The following is a 23,835-nucleotide window of genomic DNA, read 5'->3' as shown; positions in this document are numbered from 1 at the left end:
CTCCCGGTCTAACTCAAAACCTCTAAGCACATTCAATGTTATTTGTATCACAATGATAAACTACTGTTTCTTATATGTTGAGAGAAAATGATTACACATATTAATGAAACAGGTGAGTATCTTGGCTTCTCACCGCCTAGATGGTGAACACACCCAAACTAACCCTGCCATAAATAATAGAAGTACACAGTCCCGAATTTCAAATGCCGCTTTCAATGTAAAAAAACATTAAAATTTTTGATATGTTCAAACTGAATATAAAACATCTTAAAAATGTCTAACACATTTTCTTAGAGAAATTGCGGTGAAAAAAGAAAACATATAAAGTGCTATAACAGAGTTATATCTAAAACCCAAACAAATTCTTTAACTGGTAAAAGATTCATGATCTCTAATAAAAGCAAACATTACAAAAAAACTTTTTTCCATTACATACAATGGGAAAGGGCCAGAAAAATGGACAAAGACGATAACTCGGAATAACATTAGAATAAACAAAAAAACCCTAAAGTGTATCCAGCCACTTTTAAAGGGCTGTTTTATTTCTCTGGGTCTTCAGCATTTTACCGCATGTTCTATGCATCCAGCTTTTCAACTCCGTCCGTCATACTCCACTTCACTGACCACGCTCAGTGCTCTGGTCCTACCTCCTCTTCTCGCCTCTCTTATCACTCCGTTCTCACAAAATCAAGCTCTCTTCAACTTGGATTTCTGCGTTTCAGATTAATCATTTTGTTTACACTTGGGCTGCACAAGTCACCACTGCCTGCCCATCCTGTAGCAAGCACTCCTTCCAACACTCGTTTTAACAGCAAGAGCGCTTACAAGTCATTAAGTAACATCACAATTAAATGTGCACGAGAGGGACATCTGGCACCTGCTCTGTCTGGTCCTAGCTTTGAGCGTGAAGCCTGCTCTACCTGAACATCCAGGTCAATCTAGCAAAGCCTAATTCTATCCCTGGATTACTTGCAAATCAACAAGAACCACAGTGCAGCAGCCACTGGACGCTCTATAAAGATGTCAATAGATCCAATAAATACTTAGTTGCTAACATAAAGAATGTCAGAATATGATATGTGACTGCCTGGTAAGTGGGCAAGGTCATGAGAGTGGTACCTTTTTAAAAAAATAAAACCTTAGGTGAAACCAGCTGTAGCACTACCAGACAGGACTCTAAAATTACAAGAGAACTACCTGGGCATTTTCATGTCTCTGTCATTTTATACTAACAACGTCCTTAAAACAAACAGTCTATTTATTAGAAACACTCTTGATTCTAATCAAGAGAATAGGGTACATAAACGTGAATGTGAAAGTTCTGTCACCAACGCGGGTCACCTATGTTAATGTGAAATGTCACTTGGAATACCTGCTCTTGCCACTCAAGAGCAGCACCTACTGGCACAACTAAAAAGAATCTAGAAGACATACAGTGATTTCAGTTCTATATTTTATTAATTAAATACTTACAGAGCACTTAATATATGCCAGGCACTATTGTAAGTGCTTTACAAATATTAACTTATGTAATCACTTGAAGACATTTATCACCACACGAGATTAATTGACGTAAACCTTACTCCTAAATCTGTCCCTGGCCAACATCTGGAAAGAAACCGATGTCATCACTCATTCTAACTTAGGGAACCAGACAACGGCTATGGAGGGATTCCTAAGAGGCAGCGCCCCAAAAAGAGCTCACTCCCAATAAAAGATTAAATTTTATAGGCAATGCAATGCAAATAATTAATCTATATTAAATGCAAAGGAGTCTTGCCTTTTTTTATAAACAGGAAATCACTTAGGCTAGGTTTTTATTTTAAGCATGCATTAAAATTATGATTTTTCGTAAGAGAAAGAATGACTCTCTGCCAATCACACTGACATGCTACTCAACAATGGCAGTAATAGCTGTGACAAGAGTGAACCTGTCTGAGCAGAGCTTTTAAAGAAGGATCTAGGCCAGCCATCAAAAATACTATTTTATCTGGTTGGGGCCTACACTATATTCTACTGCAATAAAAGCTATTAGGTGATTTAAGTGACTGCTTTACTATGATGGATTTCACCTATTAAAGAATGTATTTAAGTGTTTTTAATCTTACTTAGAAATAAAAAATGGAAAATAAGAAAGGGTAAGCATGTCTGTAAGCTAAAATATTTTGCTTCTTCACATTTTTATGAATAAATTAACTTTGCAAATTATTCAATCAATTTATAAATTTCAGATGCTGATTAGCATGTATCATATAACATCTTTTTGGTCTATTAATTTTCAAGTCTCAAGCCAATTAGTATAATTTCTGTATTAACTTCCCCATTTTCATTTTCCATATCCCAATCAACTCCCTTTCCTAATGACCCCTCACCAACCGAGATACCTACTTAATATTTTCTAATATGAATATGTGCAGAAATATATAAAAGATAAAGCAATTGTTTTTTATATTGTAACATTTAAAAGATGTTAACTGTGGTAAGTACACATAACAAAATGTACCATCTTAACCATTTTTAAGAGTACAGTTCAGCAGTGTTAAGTATATTCACATTCTTATACCAATCTCCAGAACTTTTCATTTGCAACGTGGAACTATTCCTACTAAACAACAAGTTAAATATAAATATAAAATGCACAGACACTTTGGAAAGCAGTTGGACAGTTTTCTGTAAATCACACATATACATGCCATATCATCCATGTATCTCATTTCCAGGTATTTACCCAAGTGAAATGAAACCTTACAATGATACAGAAACCTATACATGAATGTTATACCAATTCTATTCATAATTTCCAAAAGAGTGAACAACCTAGATGTGGGATTTCATTGTGGTTTTGATTGATGTTGACCTTGTTACATGTTTACTGGCCATTTATGTCTTCTTTGGAAAAGTGGCTATTCAGATCCTTTCCCCTTTTAAAAATAGGTTATTTGCCTTGTTATTATTAAGTTACAAGGGTTCTGTATATAGTCTGGATACAATTCCCTTCTCAGATAGATTTACAATTTATTTTCCATTTTATAGATTTTGCTTTTATCTTCTTGATGGTATCCGTGAGGCATAAAAGTTTTAATTTTTATGTTGTTCAATTTATCTATTTTTTTCTTTTATTGCCTGTGCTTTTGATGTCATATCCAAGAAACCATTGCTTAATTGAAGGTCACAAAGACTATGTTTTTTTCTACAGGTTTCAGAATTTAGTTCTTATATTTAGGCCTAAGATAATTTATGTTTTAGATAGATAGGTAGGTAGATAGATAGATAGATAGATAGATAGATAGATAGATAGATAAATAGACAATAGATAGATAAATAAGTAGATGACAGATAGATGATAGATAGGTAGATAGATAGATGATATGGATGGATAGATAGGTGATAGATAGATAGATGATTGATAAATAACAGATAGATGATAGATAGGTGATAGATGATAGACAGACAGATACACGATAGACAGACAGACAGACAGACTGGCAGGTGATAGATAAGACCATGCCCGTTTATAGGAAGGCAGGATTAGGATGCACACACACGCTTCCTTGCTCTGTCTGCTGAGAAGGAATACGAGTAAAGGGGCACAGAAGCAGTGAGCACACACACAGTGCCCAGAGCTTGGTTTCTAAATTCCATCCTCCAATAAAAGAAACCAGGCTCCATGAGGAAGACGTTGATTTCAGGACCAGGGCAGGGAGACCGCCAGGTGAGCCCGGAGCACACAGTGGTGCCAGAAAGTACAGAGATGTCCCGTAAAAGGATGGGGCATGCTGAAGGGCACACAGCCCACCTGGAAGAGCTCACAGTGGCCAAAGGGGAGCAGTTTCAGCAAGAAAATAAGTGACAAGGACAATTGAACTATAAACCATAGAGTACAATAAGCCCACAGTGATCAAAATTAATAGAATAAAAAATAATAGGGAGAGAAGGGACAGATTTTTATTCCTGAAAGAAGAATTCCAATTAGATGTAGGAGGAATGAGGGAAAAGAGAAAATCACCACTAGAACGCCACAGAGTTTGTTGTAGGCAAGACTCACTCATGAATGTCAAAATCAGGGGCAAACGTTTGAAGAGAAACAGGCTATTTGCATCGTCTGAAATGATCTGCCCCAAGATATGTGTTAATTACAAAGGGGGAAATAGTAAGTGTGTAGTGGAGACATAGTGGCTGATTCGGGTTACAGCATCGGCCATACGTGGCCCTGATATACTGCACATCTATCCTGGGGAAGTCTTTAAAAACCGCAATTGAATCATCAGTAAACATCAGCCTAAGGTGACATTCTACAAAAGAACTGATCCATATTCTTTAAGTCTCAAGGTCATGGAAGACAACGAAAAACTGTCATGGACTAGAAAAGACTAAGGAGACACAACCACTAAAGGTCATGTTGGTTCCTGAGCTGAATTCTAGAAAAGAAAAACAATACGATGGACAAACTGGTGAAATCAGGATGACGTATATAGTTAGGAAACAGTATAGCACCAATGCTAATGTCTTAGGTTTTGGTAACTCTGGTGACATGTGATGTTAACATCTGGGGATACTGGTAAAAAATATATGGGAACTTTCTGTACTAGTTTTGTAACTTTTCTGTAAGTTGAAAATTATTTCAAAATGAAAAGTTAAAACAAGGACAGACAACATGCTAAGTGGCAATTTTGCTCACTAAAAACAGAAATAAGTGAAATTGAAAATGAATATAATGTGCATTTTTACATCTTCTGAACTAAATTTCAAAGCTAATTAAACAGTATACCTAAATTTCCCTCATAATTTAAACAACTTATAAGGCCATTCTTCACTAAATGACTTCCATGGAAATGGTTACCGTTTTACGCAGTATCAGCAGGAGGACTTGTCAACACCTACCTGTGTCCCTCTATGAAATTGCATTTTAGTCGGGGTCAAGATATCTCTGTAAAGGTGTGTAAATTTTTTAAATATATAATTATATTGAATTAAACAGTAGATAAAAGGTCTATATAAAAATAAAAGCCACATCAATTACCTGATACAATCGCAATGCCCCCACTATAACTTTCCACGATCAATTTTTTTCCCCTTAAAATTTTGATAAATGAAGTTGTCAGGGGGGGATAAGATCACAGTTTTTGTTTCCTTTTCTTACCAACAACAACAACAAAAACTATTTTCACTTTCAGAGTTCAGGCCATGAATGCTGCAAACGTTAGTCCAGATAAGATCACAGGTTTGCCTGCTGATGAGGGAATCATACTGTCTGTCATATGCCTGTATAACCTTGTGGCGAGGAAAGAAGCCTAAAAGAAAGCGGAATGTGGCTGCAGGTGACACAGGCCAATTCCACTCGGCCCAAGAAAGAAGAAGACAGTTTTTGTTCTGGAAAAACATTAAACATCACTTTACAGCTTCTCTCGAAGGCCATGTAGCTGGGAGATGAGCCTGTGTGCTCTATGGCTCCGAGATCATCAAAAATGAGTGACTGAATGGGTTTACGTGAACTTCAGATATTTTCAGCCAATTCTATTAGGTGTGACTAACAATACTATATGTATTTTAATTATGTAGTCGGACTATTTTAAACGTTGTGAAATGCTGTTAGGAACTTCACGGAACATTAAAACATTCACCAGAAAGGGCATTATTTCAGAATTATATTTTTAAAAAATTAGTTTTAAAAACATATAGTAGGTAACAAAGAAAAGAAATAATTCAAATAAATTAAATGATACGTGTCTATTCTGAAGCAAAATTTTATACAGACCTTTCGTAGCCTTGACTTTGGGTGTATGCTCACACGGCCATGTGAATATATGTATGATCACTACCACATAGTCACACACATAGCATGAGGCCATCACTCAATGTCAACTCGAAATAAATACAAACAATCACTCCAATCCTTTCTTTCTATCTTCCTACCACTGAAACAGCAATAACAAAGGCCACTGGTTATTCTTTTAAAGAAAATCTCAATATCGATAATTTTCAAAGCTCTTTCGTATGTATTATTTCATTTGAACCTTATATTCAAAAGAAAGGCTAAAGGCTGATATTCATTTAGCAGTCGAGCATAGAGACATAGAATGGTTGAGGGACTTGCTTAAAGTCACACATCTCAATAGTAATAAAGTCAGGACACTAAAAAATATCTAGTTTGCTTGAGTGACTCCATACATCCATCCAACCGTCCGTCTACCAGGCTGGGTATCAGGCACCAGAAGTACAACTGTGTAAAATAAACATTTACCTGAGTGGTTTTAAAATTATATCATGCTACTTTCTAGTACATGTTTGTAGATTATCAGAAGCCTTAAAACTCCAAAATGTTAATGTTTCCACGGTAAGAATTTAACCCATAGATGCTGGGGTTTTTTTTATTTTACTTTTTATTTTTTTTTAAGCTTTGGCATGTGGAAGATCATGTAACTAGAAAACTCTTGAAGACAAACAGGCGTGGACTTCACCAGCCACACGTGTAGTCCCGCGCCCTCCTCAGACAAGTGAACCTCTTGAAGACAGAAGACACATTTTCTAAAATCATTAAATTGGGAATAACACCCGCCAAAGAGATTTGTTTAGAAGATTTAATGGCCTGGCAAAAAGTCTGGTACAGACACTATCAACTATCCTTCCTCTTTCTTTCTTTGTAATTGAAAAGGCAAAACATGACTGTATAAAAATGACAGAGTTCTTCAGTATCGTGTTTCCTTGAAAATAAGACCTAGCTGGACAGTCAGCTCTAATGCGTCTTTTGAAGCAAAAATTAATATAAGACCTGGTATTATATTATATTATATCATATTATATTATGTTACATAAGACCCTGTATTATATTATAGTAAAATAGACCGGGTCTTATATTAATTTTTGCTCCAAAAGACGCAATTAGAGCTGATGGTCCAGCTAGGTCTTCTTTTCGGGGAGACATGGTAGTACATAGTAACCACAAAAACTAGGAAGCGTACACACATACAGTCAGGGGCCCGACTGCAGGGGACTGAGAGAGGGCAGCGGCCGGGGTGGACCAGACCGACAGGGTGGCCAGTATTTCCCTAACCCTGCTTCACAGGGTTCAGCAGATAAGGAAGGTTTTAGACACAAGAAGAAAAGTTAGAGAGAACATCATTATCCTTAAGCAGATTAAATTGAAAAATATTTAAGAATGTATAATTAGAAGGTTTTAAAAAACCTATTTCAGTATATTAGTCAATAATAGAGATAATGACGAGTGCAGAGGGTCTGCTAGACTTACCAGTAAACAGTACATTTACTGATAAACATCCACACATGAAGTGAGCTTGGATAGAAATCATATCACTGAAAAAAGGGGTTGATGAAAAATACTGTTTTGGGGCAGGCGAATGGCTCAGTTGGTTAGAGTGTGAGCTCTCGGCAACAAGGTTGCTGGTTCAATTCCCGCATGGGATGGTGGGCTGCGCCCCCTGCAACTGAAGATTGAAAATGACAATTGAAAGACAACGACTTGGAGCTGATGGGCCCTGGAGAAATACACTGTACCCCAATATTCCCCAATAAAAATTAAAACAATAAAATAAAATAAAAAGGTCCACAGGTCTTTAAACTGTTTAAAAAAAAAGAAAAAAGAAAAATACTGTTTTGACATTATTCACCCATCGACTATAAGGGATGTAAGATAATTCAAAACACAGGGACTCCAGCAGGAGTGAGAATGAGAAAGACGGTGAAAGAGAAAACCCAGTGACCAAAATATCAAATCCATCACGTGATGGACAGAGGACAGTGCTTCACAGAAGGTGCCAGGGGTTTAGATGGGACTTTGAAGAAACAAAGACACTGAGCAGCACTTAAGAAAAACAGTAAATTAGCCCAACTGTTGAACTGTTCATTATTTTAGGAAGTCTTTTGTTAGTGGTAAAGTATCAGGAGGCTGGAAAACAAGGAATCCGGTAGGACGGTTAAAAAGCAAGAGGGGGCAGGCTGAAAATTGTAGAGCTGTAAGTCTCACATCTATATTAGGAAAGAAATTCGAGATGATACTTATGGATGAGCTTAACGATACATTTGGAGAAGTACAACTTAACAGGAGTGAGTCAGCATGGATTCACCAAAGGCAATCATGTCAGAAAAAATATTCGTTCCTTTTTAGGTTGAAGTAATAATTGGTTTCTGTAAGGGAGAACCAATGAAAAACTGTCAGGATTTTTTGAGATTTTTGGACCTTTTCATAAACTGAATTATTGTACAAAATGTCATGACATGTGTCAGAGCATCTAAGAAAAGGGGATGAAAGCAACGGGGTTAAAAATAGAGGGCCAAGAAGTATGGGCAAAGGCTACCTCCTACAAGGTCATGTATCAGAACACTAATGTTGTTAATTAATGATGGAGAAAATCCTTCCTGTTAGGAAATTTGAATATGCTACTAAATGAGAGGGAATGGCTAAGACACAAAGGCTGTAGCTGCTTTATCTTAACTGTGTAGATTAAGCAAATGGCTCAGAGGTGGAATATGAAATTTAATCTCCCCAAGTGCAAAGTGCTGCACGTGGAGAGAATGAAGGACTCAGTACAGCAGTTTAAACGGCACCGAATTAGTTACCATTAGAAAGAATAAGGATATGGAGTTTAGACAAGAGTCAAACTTTCACAATCTTATTCTTATAAGTGAGCAAGAGGGAAATGCTACGGAATGCAGTTAAATAATGTGTTCTAAACAATTAAAAGATTGATTATTTTAGAGAAGAATATGAAAAAAAAATCCCAATTTGTGAAGACAGTGTGATAGATTCATCTGCTATCATACTGCTCAGTAATTATCTAATGTATATTTTTAAATGATTAAGTCTTAATATTAATCTATAAAAACTGATGAAAATCACATCAATTTAAATGATAAAGAAAAAAAACCATGGCAGCAGAAAAATAAAAGAAATAGGGCAATCCCATGTCATCACTGAAAGCTCCATTTCCCCTGCAAAAAGAACGCTATTTGATCATTAGCCTAAGAAAAGACAGAAACATCTACTACACGTAAAGCCCAGCTTTGCAGAGAAACAGGAAAGAACTAAACCAGCTTCCCAGCCCTCAGAGTCTCGCGCAGCCGCCCCGCCACCTCAGGCAGTGAGCCAGCATCACTTGCACAGCGAGCACGCCAGGTGAGCTGCAGAGGCACATGTATGTCTGCCACCTGGAAATTCGGGACAAAACCGCCTCTTGGGCACAGTCAGGATGGAAGCCTCAGGCCTCTCCTCGGCCTCCCCTCTCTTCACCGCGCCCTCTTTCAGGTCATGTGTAAGTGTTCTGAGATCTACCATCTAAGGCCCACTGAAGGGCCCCTGCACCGCAAACACAAAAGTACATTTCACTCCTTCTCAAAGTGCGATGGCCGAACACCGGGCTTACTCAGGGATAACAGGATGGTAGAGGTACAACTGCTAAAATTAGAAAGATCAAGTAAAGGTCATATATGAGATGAAATGGATTTCACTAAACAGAAAAAAATTACAATGTACAGTGACAGAAAGAATTCTGCCCACTTTACTTTAATGTCAATTTTGTGGGGATTAATGGGATGGTCAAATCTCATTAGATCTACAGCGGACGTAAATGAACCTCTTTAGCTACCTGCAGAGTAAGTGAATCCAGTTTAAACAACAAAAAACGTACATGCAGGAAAGTGCACAGCGCACAGATGAGCCTGGGGGATTTTCTCTGGCAGAGGACAAAGGGTCCCAACATCAGGAATAAGAAACAGCATCAATGCATCCCGTCCTTGTCCCCAGGGCCTGCTGGCTTCTAACACCACATACCAGACACTGGCTGTTTTTACATTTAATGAACGTGGAACCATATGGGATGTGCTCCTGTGTGTGTCGCTTAGTTCACCCATAGATATTACTGTGAGATTTACTCGTGTGTTTGCTTTGGATATAGTTCATCCTTCTCACTGTGCAGCATTCCGTCCCAATAGGTAAGTACAACCATCCTACATTCCATCTGATGGACATTTGGGTAGTTCCGGTTTCTGACTATGATGAATGTATCAATAATCATATTAAGTATAAATACTCAAGGAAAAGACTACTTCCCACACAAAAGATTAAAACCATCCCAGCAGATAAAGCTATAAGCTGCTTCCGAGGAAACTGGTGGAGCTGTATCAACATGAAGCACAGAATGACGGCAAAAAGTATTACCACAGATAAAAGGGAACATTCATACTTCTAAGAGAATACATGTATGTTCTTTATCATACATGTGCATGTAGATAAAACAATCCTAAAGTTCTGAGTACCACCAATATATCTTCAAAATATGTAAAGACAAAATTAATAGCATTAAAAGGAAAAATAGACAAATCCACATAGTGGGCAACTTTAATAGCTGATAGAGCTAGTAGCATAAAAAATTACAAGAATAGAGACAATCTGAACACCACAGTACACAAATTTGACCTATGTGACATATAGAGAACACAGAATATAACATCAAACATGTGCCCAACTCATGAAACGCTGGGCATGAAGAAAGCACAAACAACTTTCAAGGAATTGAAATAATTTATATTATGTCTGCAAGCACAGTATATGTATGCTAGAAATCCATTTATATTACTATTTTGATAGTTAAGAAAACGATAACTAGAAATTCCCAAAATACCTGCATATTGAATAATGTTTCTTAATAATCCACTTTTATTTAAAAAATAACCACTTTCTCTTGTTTTCCAAACAAAGCTACAACCCAAATTAAGCTTACATATAGCCTTTCATTCTCTGAATATAAATGGAAAATGACATCAAAATCATTCTTCTAGTTCTTGAAAATTACTGAGAAGACTGGTTCTTCAACAGAAGCAACAGAGAATTTTGAACCCCCACGGCGCAGTGTCTTATCATGTCCACCAGCTTACATCATCTGAAAGTTCTTGTGTCATAGCCATCACTGTCCCCATATTACAGAGGGGACTCCAGAGACCCAGAGGGTAAACACAGATTGCAGCATCACTCAACAAGGGGGTGAAAGCTGCAGTGAAAACCTGGCCTCCCCCACAGGCTAGGCCTACAGAAACCCTGGGAACGCTACAGCTTGAAGCGACTTGAGAGACTGTTCCTGCAGACTCCGAACTTCGCTGATAAGGAATCGGAAGCCCAGAGATGTCAGCAGAACGGCCCAATGTCACAAAGTGGCACATGGGGACGTGGATCTGGTCTCCCGTGGACTCTGGCTCTGTGTTCTTTGCAGCCATCCCATCACCCACAGAACTGCGGGCCCATCTCCACGTAGACACCCCCAGAGGGTACACCCCCAGGGACATCGCCTTCTGCAGAGCTGTTTTCCAACAAAAATTAAATGCCTTCTTTTACTGTATAAATTGCCACACAGTATCTCAACTAAAATTTAAAATACCCAAATGACATCATTTATAATCTTTTCTGTTTCTGTTGTTTACCATTTTCCTTCTAATGGTCTTTCAGATGTTTGATATGCATGGCATAGCCACGTCAGGACCAGAGTGTTGGTTTTGGGGTAGTTTCATTTATTTATTTTTAATTTTATTATTTATTTATTTATTTATTTTAATTAAATTTATTGGGGTGACATTGGTTAATAAAATTAAATAGGTTTCAAGTGCACAATTCTATAATCCATCATCTATAGACTGCATTGTGTGTTCACCACCCAGAGTCAAATCTCCTTCTGTCACTGTATATTTGACCCCCTTTTTCCTTTTCTACCATCCTGGAAACAACCAAAGTGTCCTTCAGTAGGTGATTAGGTAAAAAAGATGTGGTACATACACACAATGGAATACTACTCGGCCATAAGAAACACTGCCATTTGTGACAACGTGGATGGATCTTGAGATTATCATGTTTTGGGGGAATTTTAAACTCAATCTTTTATTAAAAGAATTACACAACATGCTTCACTGAATTTGGGGCTACCGAATTCTCAATACCTTCCTGGTGCAGATTCCAGAGAAGGCAGCTGACAGTCTCATTCAAAGCTGGGCACAGAGCACTCCTAGGATTTCACGCCACAGCAGGACCTTTCCCTGCTCCGCCCATCACAGATCCATCACCTGTGGTGCCCCAAACAATATGGAAGGAAGATCACCAACAGTCTGAGTCACCATCTTACACTCGGAAGACGCGCTTCACACACCCTTAAATGTATTACAAATGACTCAGAATTACAAGGTTAAGAGTCAGTCTAAAAACCTTTACCTTTTCCAATTTTTTATTAACTGAACTAAGCTTATCAAAGCAAAAATATCACTGAAGAGCAATATTGCCAAGCAGAGGGAGGAATAAGCAGTTGACGCCCATACGTACCATATGGATTTCCTCTGTGAAAATACTGCGAGATGCTACTGTGACGTATGTAGCAGAAAGTTTCTAACAGAACTATAAAAATATAAACAGAAAACTACACACATGTGCACCCCCCCACTCACAAGGAAACTGGCATAAATTTTTAAAACTTTTTTATGCAAATGATGTCTCAAACACACCACTAGGATCACACAGCACGAGGGCAGCAATAGCAAAAGCCAAGCCGTCTTCCTTCTGTGCGGAAGGAAAGGAATGGATTTCTGCAGCCCACAGTTAGCTTCCTCCCCTTTCCTTTGATGTCTACTTCTTTTAAAAGTTAGAGGGTCTTTATTTTAGGGGAATAACCCACATTTAATGTCTAATTGGAGCGATGGACGGGAGACAGAATACGGCAATGTCTCACTTTGACAAGCAGGCGCAGTGATGTCACCGGGAAAACGGTACTTTGCTGACAAGCCTCGATCAACTGAGATGGTTTTGCTGGGCGGTTTCTGGAAGCGCCTCTCTGATAGGCAGTAGTTCTGCATGTGAATTGTCATGCATTCATATTAATGAAGGACCCATGGATACTGATGACCAAGAGATACTTCCATTGACTTCATCTGCTTTTGTGAAGTGAAGCTGATAAACTGTCTAGTTCATAGCCAATAACAACCACACCAAAATGCAAAGAGCACTGACCTCTGTTTTTGTTTTTTTAAAAAAACAGCCATGAATACAACAGAGATTACTAACTCAAACATTCTACCATTACTTTAATAGTCGATCATACGAACATAAACAAGTAGGAAAGAACACATCAGCAGAAAACAACCTTATATGGAGACATTGTCCAACGTATTAAGAATATTATTCTAACTCAAATCATTATCAAGTTCTGTTTCCTTTAACGTAGATAGTATACGAGCAAATGTTGTTTACATATTTTACAAACAAAGTCTTGCATTTTAGGTGGAACCTCCTATGACTTTCAAACACTACCGTCACATGTCTAGCATGTGCACACGACCCACGATCCCCAAGTACGCTAGGTGTACAGGGTGCTATGCTAAGAGTGTCACAGCCATAAATTCTCACACTGATCCTTTAAACAAAACTACCATACAGATTTACATATGAGCAGTGTGAGGTACGATGAGGTCAGCCTGCCAGTGTCCACACAGCCAACAAGGGAAGAGGAGAGAGTAAGCACAGCTTTAAGGGATGCCCAAGCGTCTCCGAAAGCATCCCCATGTCCCCGGGTAGTATGCAAACACTGCACTGTTTGAGCTACACTTCGGAACTTTCTCTACGTTTCCTTCAGGGTAAGGACTTCCCGAAATAAGGTGTCGAACTCATAGTCCCTCACTTCATTGGTCTGCACAGTAAGAATTCAGCACGCCAGGCACGTCTGTTAACGAAACAGAAAGCTGGGCTGTAGGAGCAGAGGTGCTGAACCCGCAGTGAGCACCCCACCTCAGACCCTTCCAGGTATCTGACTTCCAATCCAACGTGGCTAGAACAATCTTGGCAGCCTTGCCATCTCAGCATGTCCCTAAAACCCGGGGAACAGGGCCTCCTAATTTCTGGGGGAGAATGGCAGGCACTCCGTTCCCCCAAGCACTCTGTTCTACTCTCTCCTCAGTCCCACTCTTTTCCTCTCCAGGTCGTCACTGGAAAACGTGGGACAGACGGGCACGGCGTAACATTTTAAGTCACAAAAATTTTTTTTAAATAAATTGAAAATTTTACCAATTAGTCAAAATATGAAGCACAAACAACTACCATAATTTCTGTTCAACTGTGCTTTGAACATCTGCTATTACTAACTTTGCTGTCCTGGGATAATTATTCCCCTGTTTGCTCTTGATGAAACATAATCGAACGGACCCATTTTCATAGTGAGGGGGCTAAGACTGGACCGCGCTTCCTTGTAAGTCTCAGAGCAGATACTATCACATACTCTCTTACCTCTGAATAAAGGACGGAAATGGACAAACAGCACTACGACTACTGCGACAGACAAAATGAAATCCTCCTCAACACCGCAAGTGTGGGAACTGTCTCGGTCCCTTACCTGCATGCAAGTAAGCCAGGTCTGGGTTTTCGATATCAGGATGTTGCTCTTTCAGGTGGTTCCGAAACTCCACGGGGACGTTTGTTCCGTAGTCGCATTTGGGGCAGTTGTACATCTTGACCCCCTCGTGCTTGCCAGTGTGCAAAATGTGTTTGCGGATATTTTCAGCACAGTTTGACCTATCAAGGAAAAAAGAAAGGTAAATGAATTAAAGTCAAATCAGTAACATTAGACCACAAATAATGACATTAGCTGACACATAGTAGACTCGCTAAGTGTTGTACTCATCTAATAACTAATTTGTGTGACACCTCCATCTGATGAGGCTGGTAGTTTTGGTCATCCTGCTGCTCACTTTTAAGTTGGTCTTTCACCTTAGTGATTCATTTCCAGGCAGAACCGGAAGTACAAAATCCCAGGTTCTTTGATTTTCATATCAAATTATTCTGGTAGCACTTGAGGGCAGTGAAGGAACTTCCGGAACCCTGAGAACTCACCTTTCTACTGGAGGGAGGAGCAGTACAGAGGAAAGCACTATCTCCTCCACTGCATTTAGAGCATTAAGGAAACAACAAAGCTTTGGCTTTTAAGTTTCATCCAGTGAGCTGCTTCCAAGTAAGGCTCTAAAACAGTTTAAAGATGGAAAAGTAGCTAGAAACAGTCCCGCACCCCCATATTTGCACAACGCATTAAGTGTCAGCGAGTATTCCGTATTGGTGTAGGTTTATAAGAGTGATGGACCAAAAAAATCGAACAATGGTACGCAACGTGCCCCTGAAACTAAGAGTGGGCTTGTCGCCCACTGTTTTCCTACAGCTCCCAGGACACAGCCCTGAAATGACCAGGAAAGTGGGATCAGGAGCAGTTCTGCTCCGTGAGGAGTCTTTGCATCGGACCCTTTCTGAACACAGCTGCTTTTGTCTTCGTTGTTGTTAGAAGAGTAGGAAAAAGAGCCCTACAAATTCAAGCAAGCAGGGAAGGGGGCTGAACTAGAAAGAAACAAAAAAAATCAGGCTGGCCTCAGATTTCCCCCAAAGCAAGACTAAGTGTCAGGAGAAATTTGAGCACTATGTGTATGAGTGTTTCCTGAGGGATGGGTGAAAGGCAGAAACCTGCAAGATGTTATCTAAGAACAGCTTCCATGACCAACTAAGCTGGGACATGGTAGTTAGCGATCACATGCCAGAACGCACATCAGATTCTGGAAGGCTCTACAATGTAGGGCTACATCGCCTCAAGACTTCCAAGGGGGATGGCATCTGTGCATAATATTCCACCACATCACAATGTTTACTTTCCAGGGACTACACCCTGGGAAATAATGCTAAAGAAAGCAACAATGGTTACAACCCACCAATTTCACAGCAGCCATGTACGCCCTCACTCACACGTAAAGGCAGCAAAGGACGTTAGAAGTCCCCAGGCCCATCAAACACGTTATAGAGTCACTGATGACGAGAGTATGGAGAAGTACCATTTAAGCAAGGCCAAGTTCATAAAAATGGCACTGGGGATAGAATTCCACAAACGATGGGGACAGGACGTCCTTTCCTACCAACTCTGGATGAAGCGGAAATGTCCTGTGTTACTGGAACAGTCCTCTGCTGGATCCAAGAGATATTCCCGTGGGAAAGCGTCTGCCATCAAGTGTGCCTGCCCACCACACAGGGATAGGAAGAGTAAACCAGACACAGATCCCTCTGTGTTTAGACTAGAAACACACAAAATGCTAATGCAGCTACAGCAATGTCCCTCGCTCTTTTCCAAATGGACCTTAATGATTTATATGTTCCTTACATCTTTAAAAAACATTTAAAATAACCAGACAGAAGAGGAGGAGGAGGAGGTGAGGAACTAGAATGGCAGAGATTTTCTCAGGGTTCCCGCTTGCCTCTGACAAGGGCTCTGACAGCTTTAAGTTTCTCTTAGAACTTAGGCTCCACGTAAGACCACTAGCGAGCACTGGCACACACCGCTTCTCTCTTTCTTGTCACTACTGGGTTACCAATCTTGCTTTATATATCAATCTCCTATTGTTAGTTGATACTCACTGGGAGAGGGAAAGACTGAAGAAGCACCGAACGTTCTCTACACGCCTGCCAGTGGCCTCGCCACCTGAGGCTCTCACAGGATTTCCTGGCGTGCAGACTTCGAATGACGTTACAGAGAAGGACGGGACTACCCCGGAGACCAGTGGACCATCAAGGGTCAATGGCTAGAAAGCTGTTAAGACAGAATCTCAGCGCAGGTTTTCCGTTTTCAAGGCCAGTGTTATTTTCAGGTACACCACACCCATTGTCCTTGTGGTATTTCCACAGCAAAAACACCAGCACATTCTAAGAAAAGGAAGGGGTTGTAGAGTCTCTTAAATGTATAAATATCCTTGGAATAACAGCTCTGCATTGTGTTGACAGAAGTAACAGGAAAATATCTGAAGGTGGATGAAACAAACGTCCACTTTTTTGATAATTGAAAGGAAAAGGACCACTTTTTCAATTTCCCAACCAGCTGGGTGAACTGTTCCAAATGATTCCCTTAACTCACTATTGTTTACTGACATTGGGGAGGGAAAACAAAAAGCCACTACTGTACTTAGTTAGTGCTGTTTGTTAGGACTGTTGATTCTCTGGTACCACCTATATTATTTCCTTATGGGAAAAGAGAGGCATTAAGAGTCATCAAAGACAATCACTGATCAGGTGGAGAAATGAAAATTACCAAAATACACTCATTTCAATGTATGATACACAATGTATGAAATGGTGGACAATACAAGCAATGGATCTTAATCTTTAGTGAAAAAAGAGAGATGACTTTGAAAACAGAATATTTTGTTTTTCAGAAGGGTGCATCTTAGACAAAAATAAACCACTAAATCTTAGAACCTAAATGGCATGAGGAATCAAATAATTGGGACTATTACTGAAGCAAGTAAGGGGGATAGGAGGATTTTAAAAAGTGGCAGGCTTCTTTTTATTTAAAAATATAGGTGCAAGCAAGAAAAAGTGGTGTGGAACTTGATATTTTAAAAGGTATTAAGGACCATTTCACACATACATATTTTTATACATATGTACATGTATATTTTATTTATGCTATACATATCGTTTATATATTTTATGTATATAATGCATCTGTGTATATATATTTATAATTCTGTTTTATACACACAAACATATAAACAAGGAGAAAAAGTAGGCAATGTTTATCTGCAATAGAAAAGACACATTTCACATATTTCATGGATAATAGTGCATTTGTATGCTATCGTAATCTGTTTTTCCATATCTAATGTCATGAAATACGTAACTTTTTAATATATTGGGACACAAAGGAGCTTTCCACACCTACACAATCAAACTATTCAAGCCTAAAAGTAAAAGATAAAACGCATGATGTCACTGTCGTCTGAAGCGGAGTCTATAGACTTGAGGCAAACTTCAGTACCTATGCTTCAGGATACCACTAACACAAAGTTAAATATGCAGCCAGGTCCCACGACTGAGGGAGCAAGAAATAGACTGGACACCTTCTGCTAAATAATTCTGAATGGTATTCAGCCCGAAAATGATTTTCCCCGAAAAGAGAAAAGAAAAGATTTTCCTGTATGAGGAGTGACCCGAAGGCACAACTGAAGTGGGACTGGTGAAGAATGGGGACAGGGTGGGGGAGGTGGGGGAAGGGAAGGGGAGGAAGAGAGCACAAGAGAGAACAGCAGGCTGGGCAATTAGCACAAGGATCTGAGATGGGAGCTGACTCATTTTTGGAATTCTTTAAAACGTACGTATGAAGGAAACATTTTACTCAGTTCCAAGGCAATGCATTTTACATTAATAAATAGAACACAAGTACTTCCAGAATGCCACAAAATTACTTGTCAGCACTATACACTAACTCACTGCTTATTAACACAAATGCATAAATTACATTTGCTATTAAACCTAAGGAGAAGGAAATTTAAAACAATTCTAAGTATTTGTCCCTCTTTTGATGTATCTTATTCTGGTTATTAAAAAAGCATCACTGAAGTTGTCCAACAAACATCCACCCACGTATTTTAAACATCCAAGTCCAACAGCAGATACAGGCAGTCTCCCCGCATCGCCCCCACTACGCAGGGAGTACAATCCGTACCTTCTCATCCACCTTCTGGGAGAAAAGAGACCCCTTCAAGGAACACACATGCTGTATATTCTCCCCCCACTTCTTGTCTATGAACTTGTTACCATAACCCACGTCGGCACCTTGCTTCCCTCACCTGACACCGCAGCGTGGGCTCTTCCTGTATGTAGGAGTGTCCTGATGCCTCTCTCTGCACTCCTACTGCCTCCCACCTACGTTTTCTCCTGTTTTAGTCGCTGTGACTATTTCACAGTAAGGACATGGTGTACCATAGTTAACTGATCCTCCACTGACGGGCATTTAGGTTGTTCCCAACCATTTGCTAGTAAACAAGGTTGCAAAGACTAATCCTGGAAAACATTTTCCATTTTTCAGGGTGCCAAGAGAATCTCACGACGCCAAGTGGAATTGCTTCAAGTGTCAATGGGCATATGCTTTAGTAATTTTGATAAATTCTGCCAAATTGCCCTCCAGAGGAGTTGGAGCAATTTACACTTCCACCAACAATGTTTGAGAGAGCCTGTTTCTGCACATTCTTGCCAATGTAGTGTGTTACCAAACTTTCGAATTTTTGCCAATGTGGTAGGTAAAAAATGGTAGCTCACTGGAGTTTCAATTTTCAATTTTTAAAAGTTTAAATTTGCGTTTCTCTGTAATAAATGAGGTTAAGTACTTTTTCAAAAACTGAAATGACATTATGTATTTTCTATGTATTGTCTGTTCATAATTTCGACCTGCTTTTTTCTACAGGGTTGTTAGTCATTCTCTTATATATTAAGGAGACTGACTCTGTGACAAAGTTGCAAATTTTTTTCCTTAATTTTAATTTTTCCTTTTGACTTTGTTTCTGGTATCGTTCAAAAAGTGAACATTTGTTTTTGTTGTTGTTCATCTCTCGTTCTGGCTTCCATACTTGGAGGTTATAAAATAATCACTTCAAATTTGGTTCTAGTATTTGTATAGTTGCATTATGTTTTATTAAATACAAGGTCCATTTCAAAATAATCCTAGAGTGTGGGCAAAGTGTGGCTCCAGACTGCGAGCCAGATCTCTCAATACCTGTCATTACTATTCCATCTTCCCCTACTGACTTCAAATGACACCCTCATCAATATTTTATTTATTTGAAGCTAATTCTGGGCTTTCTATTATAAGGCGTACTTTGGCGACATTGTGGGTTTGATTCCAGACTACTGCAATAAAGTGATTATTGCAATAAAGTGAGTTACACAGATTTTTTGGTTTCCCAGAGCATATAAAAGTTATGTTTACACCATACTGTAGCCTATTAAGTGTGCAATAACATACATCTAAAAAAACAATGCATATACCTTAATTAAAAAATACTTTATTGCTAAAAAATGCTACCCATCCTCTGAGCCTTCAGCAAGTCGTAATCGTTTTGCTGGTGGAGAGTCTTTCCTTCAACTTGTAAGAAATGCAGTGTCTGGGTTTTTTGCAATAAAGCACAATACAATGAGGTGTGCGTGTGAGGCCTGTGCTCTGCCTCCACATGCGCCCATCTGTTCCGATGACGCAGGCTGCAGGAGGCTCACGTCTGGTAGAGTGCATCTCTCTGCATCCTTTCTTCCTCCAAAGCACCGCTGCCCGCCCACCATCACGTCACAAGTCACAAGTCACAAGTCGGCGGTCGCGAGCAGGCACGGCAAACACCGGGAGTTAATGCGCTAACTGCAAAAGCAGAGACACCTGAGCCAGTAATAAATCACAATCACTAGGACACGATCAGGCAGTTTCTATGTATTAGTTAGTGTGTATCGATAATATTTTATTACTGATCAAGAAACTGAAATGCAGAGAGTGAGGCACAGATGGCACGTGCTAAAGCGCCCAAAAGAGTGTACATATACAGACATATGTCTGTGTGTGTATAGACACACACATTATACACACACACACACAGATATAGCATAATACATCATGAGTAAAGTTAAAAGACAGGGCAAAGAAATAGAGAAAATATATGCAACATATGGTATAAAAACAGATGATGAACATACAGACCACTGGCACAGAGATCCTAAATGAACACTGGATTCTCTCCTCAAGGGAAGCTATGCGTCAGCCTCTCCACTCCCAGATTCTACTGTGGGAAAGTAATGGTTGTCTTGATCTATTAGTACCAATTTGGAGTGTTATGTGGGTGAATTGACATAAAAGAAACTGAAAGTTTTACTTAAAAACATGTTAGTTGTGTTTAACACTTTGCTTCCCAAACTTTCTGACCATGGAGCATTTTTTGTGTTGTTTCATGGGAATAACATACACATCTCATAGGCTTCCTGAGGGTTAAGGTAAACGATATTGAACATGCCTGGAAAATACGGTAGGTACTAAACTCACTTTCTTATTACTACTACTAGTCTTTCTACTAAATGCAAGACAGTTCAACGATCTGGATCATTATTAGCCATTTGCCTACTGTATATGAAAAGCAATTTCAGTTCATTTGAATAAAAACAAATTCCCAAGTTATATGGTGTGTATGTTTAGAAAAGTAATTTTTTCCTGTCTGTTCAGAATATACTCTTTGAACTTATATCCTTGAAAAATACTCTGTGGTTAAGTTTATGTATTGGAATAAGTATATCAATACTACACACTAACTATAACAATACTACACACTATGCTACACATTTCTCTAAAAGCTCAGCGGAAAGGGGTTCCTACGATATCTGTATAACAGGAATAAAAAATGAACAATCATCCAAAGAAAATCTTTATGCAAATTAAACTTAAGAAGTTATCACATTTTTTTAACCAGCAGTATTTAATTATAAATTTACTGGGCAAAAAACCAGTCTAAGGAGACTGGAAATGTTCATGGGAGAGAGAAACTGCGGTAAAGCTGTGGAGCAGCGGAGTGGGGAGAATGCCTCCAACGCACACGCTCCGCCTTGTTTCCCATTTCATGTAGCACAGCCCGAGGCACGCGGTCGTCCCCCACTTCGGTTCTCGCTAAAGAAGCCATAAGGAAAGAGCCTGATAATTTTAGGTTACTGAGCACTTGTGCTGGTTAAATTTAAAACTGGACAAGCTACAAGAATAAAGAATTTCATATTCCTTTGCCTAAAATGGTACATTTTATCAACGATGTTTAGCAAATAGATGAATGTCATTTGGAGTGTTGAACCAAGTACATCACCAGGATAGAGAGCACCGGGATCCATGTATATAAGGAATAAAAAAGTCATTTCAGATCCATGGGGAAATGATGGTTTCTATAATATTAATAAATGGTGTTGAGTCAACTGTCTACTACATGGGGAAAACTAAATTCGATTCTTATCATCCTACATCATGCCAAATAAATGCTATTTGGATTTTAAAATTAACATAAGGACATTAAATTATAAAAGTGCTAGAAGAAAATATTTTTAGAATCTTGTTTGGAGAGAGCTTTCCTAAATAAAATTCAAAACCTAAATGCTACAAAAAGATGTAGCAAAATATACTTCATAAAAATTAAAACTGCTATATACCATAATACATCAGATATACCATTAAAAGATAGGGCAAAGAGATGGAGAAAATATACCCAACATGTAACAACAAATGACTAATACACAGGTTACAAAATGAGTACCTATGATTAATAAGAAAAAAAACATTAAAATCTCAAAAACTGAATAAAGAATATAACCAAGAAATTCATAACTGGAGATCTACAAATGGTTACCTAAGCATTAAAAGGTAATCAGTGAGTACAAAGAAATACGAACTAAAGCCTAAGGTAACAGCAGGGCACAAGTTAGGCACACTGATAACATTAGTGATAGCAGTACAAGTGAGCAGAAACGTGGGAAGACATTTGATGAGAGCTTTCAAAATTAAACTACAAAGACACTCTTGGATATAGGAGTTCAATTTCCAGAAATGTATCCACAAGGAGAATCATGAAACCATTATTTATAACAACTAAACACTAGGGAAATTTTTGAAATTGGACGTCAGTTAACAGAGAAATGGGTCATTAATGTATGGTGAGTCACACTATGGGATTCACACTGCTGAGACGTCAGGGCCAGCCTGCCTCCAAGAGTAGGAACAGGTGTTCCCTGGAGCCCACGGAAGCCAATCACATCCCAGTAGGATGAGAAGGCACAGCCTGACCACAGGAAAAGAGATGGCATTCCCCAACCGTCCATGTTCAGTGGTGTCCAAACAAGGCAGGGACCTGGGGGGCCAGCTCATGGGACTGCCCAGCACAGCCTGCACACACAGCCATGAAGGTGGCGCCCCCCGCCCCCCTGGAGCCGAAGCGTCCTACAACCCTGGGCCAGAGCCTTTCTCGCTCTGACGCGCAATGCTGCAATGTCCCAGAGTGCTGCCCCAGAGAACAGCAGGGAGGAGAGAGGCCGAGGGGAGGGACAACAGCGAGGACCGTGACTCTCTCCCAGGAAGGCTGCTGAGTGCGGCCTGGCCTGTGCGCTACTCATCACTCTTCCTTATTTGTTGGACAGAAGCCATTAAGTAGGATCAGGCCAGCCTTATGGGCTACCATGGACAAACTTCCTAGACATACTAGTAAGTTAAAAATATAGGGCCGGCCCGGTGGCTCAGATGGTTGGAGTGCTGTGCTCCTAAGGCCGAGGTCACCGGTTCAATTCCCACATGGGCCAGTGAGCCGCGCCCTCTACAGCTAAGATTGTGAACAACAGCTCTCCCTGGAGCTGGGCTGCCGGTAGCTGAGGGTTGACGTAAGCTGCCGTGGGCTGCTGTGTGCTGCCAGGGGCCGCCAGTGGCCAGCATGAGTGGCCGGCAGCCATCGTGAAGGGGGTAGAGGCGGAAGAAGGGGGAAAAATACATATATAAAGCAAGTCCCAGATAAATGCACATATGGCTCCTTCCAGCTCTTTAAAACTCTATGCATATACTTATACAGATATAGAAATGCATTAAATGGGTATTAGAAGCCAGGCAAACTAGTAAGTCTTATGTTAATTTTTCCTCCAAAAGACGCACTAGAACTGACTGTCCGGTTAGGTCTTATTTTCGGGGAAACACGATATCTTTATGGAAAAGTTTCCCAGTTAAAGGAAACTTCTATGTTTGCTTAGTAAATTTTTGGATCACTTGGATTATTCAAGAGAACATCTTTTAAGTTTCACTCATGTAGAGAGTATAACTGAAACATATATTTTGAAAACAAATGAATTATGCAGTATTGTATAGAATGTAAATGTTACAAACAATGAAAGAAACAGTATAGCTGACCTACGTTGGGAACAGAGATGGAAATCCCTATGGGCAAAGATTCTCATGTTTACACAGAATGATTCCATTTATCAATCAAGAAAAAGACTTAAGTAAGGTAAGTCAA

The 23,835-nt window shown here is 39.5% G+C and overlaps 1 protein-coding gene across 1 annotated transcript in view; it reads right to left on the bottom strand.

Moving 5' to 3' along the window:
• The window catches only part of ZNF407 (zinc finger protein 407), a 373,176-nt gene that overhangs the window by 109,819 nt on the left and 239,522 nt on the right, over positions 1 to 23,835 (bottom strand). Inside the window, 1 exon segment of the mRNA XM_033087370.1 lies at positions 14,370 to 14,548. Coding sequence (XP_032943261.1) covers positions 14,370 to 14,548 — 179 coding nt within the window.

This window comes from Rhinolophus ferrumequinum, chromosome 19 (assembly GCF_004115265.2).
Source record: "Rhinolophus ferrumequinum isolate MPI-CBG mRhiFer1 chromosome 19, mRhiFer1_v1.p, whole genome shotgun sequence".
Lineage (NCBI taxonomy): Eukaryota > Metazoa > Chordata > Mammalia > Chiroptera > Rhinolophidae > Rhinolophus > Rhinolophus ferrumequinum.
This window is presented reverse-complemented; position numbering and strand designations above follow the sequence as displayed.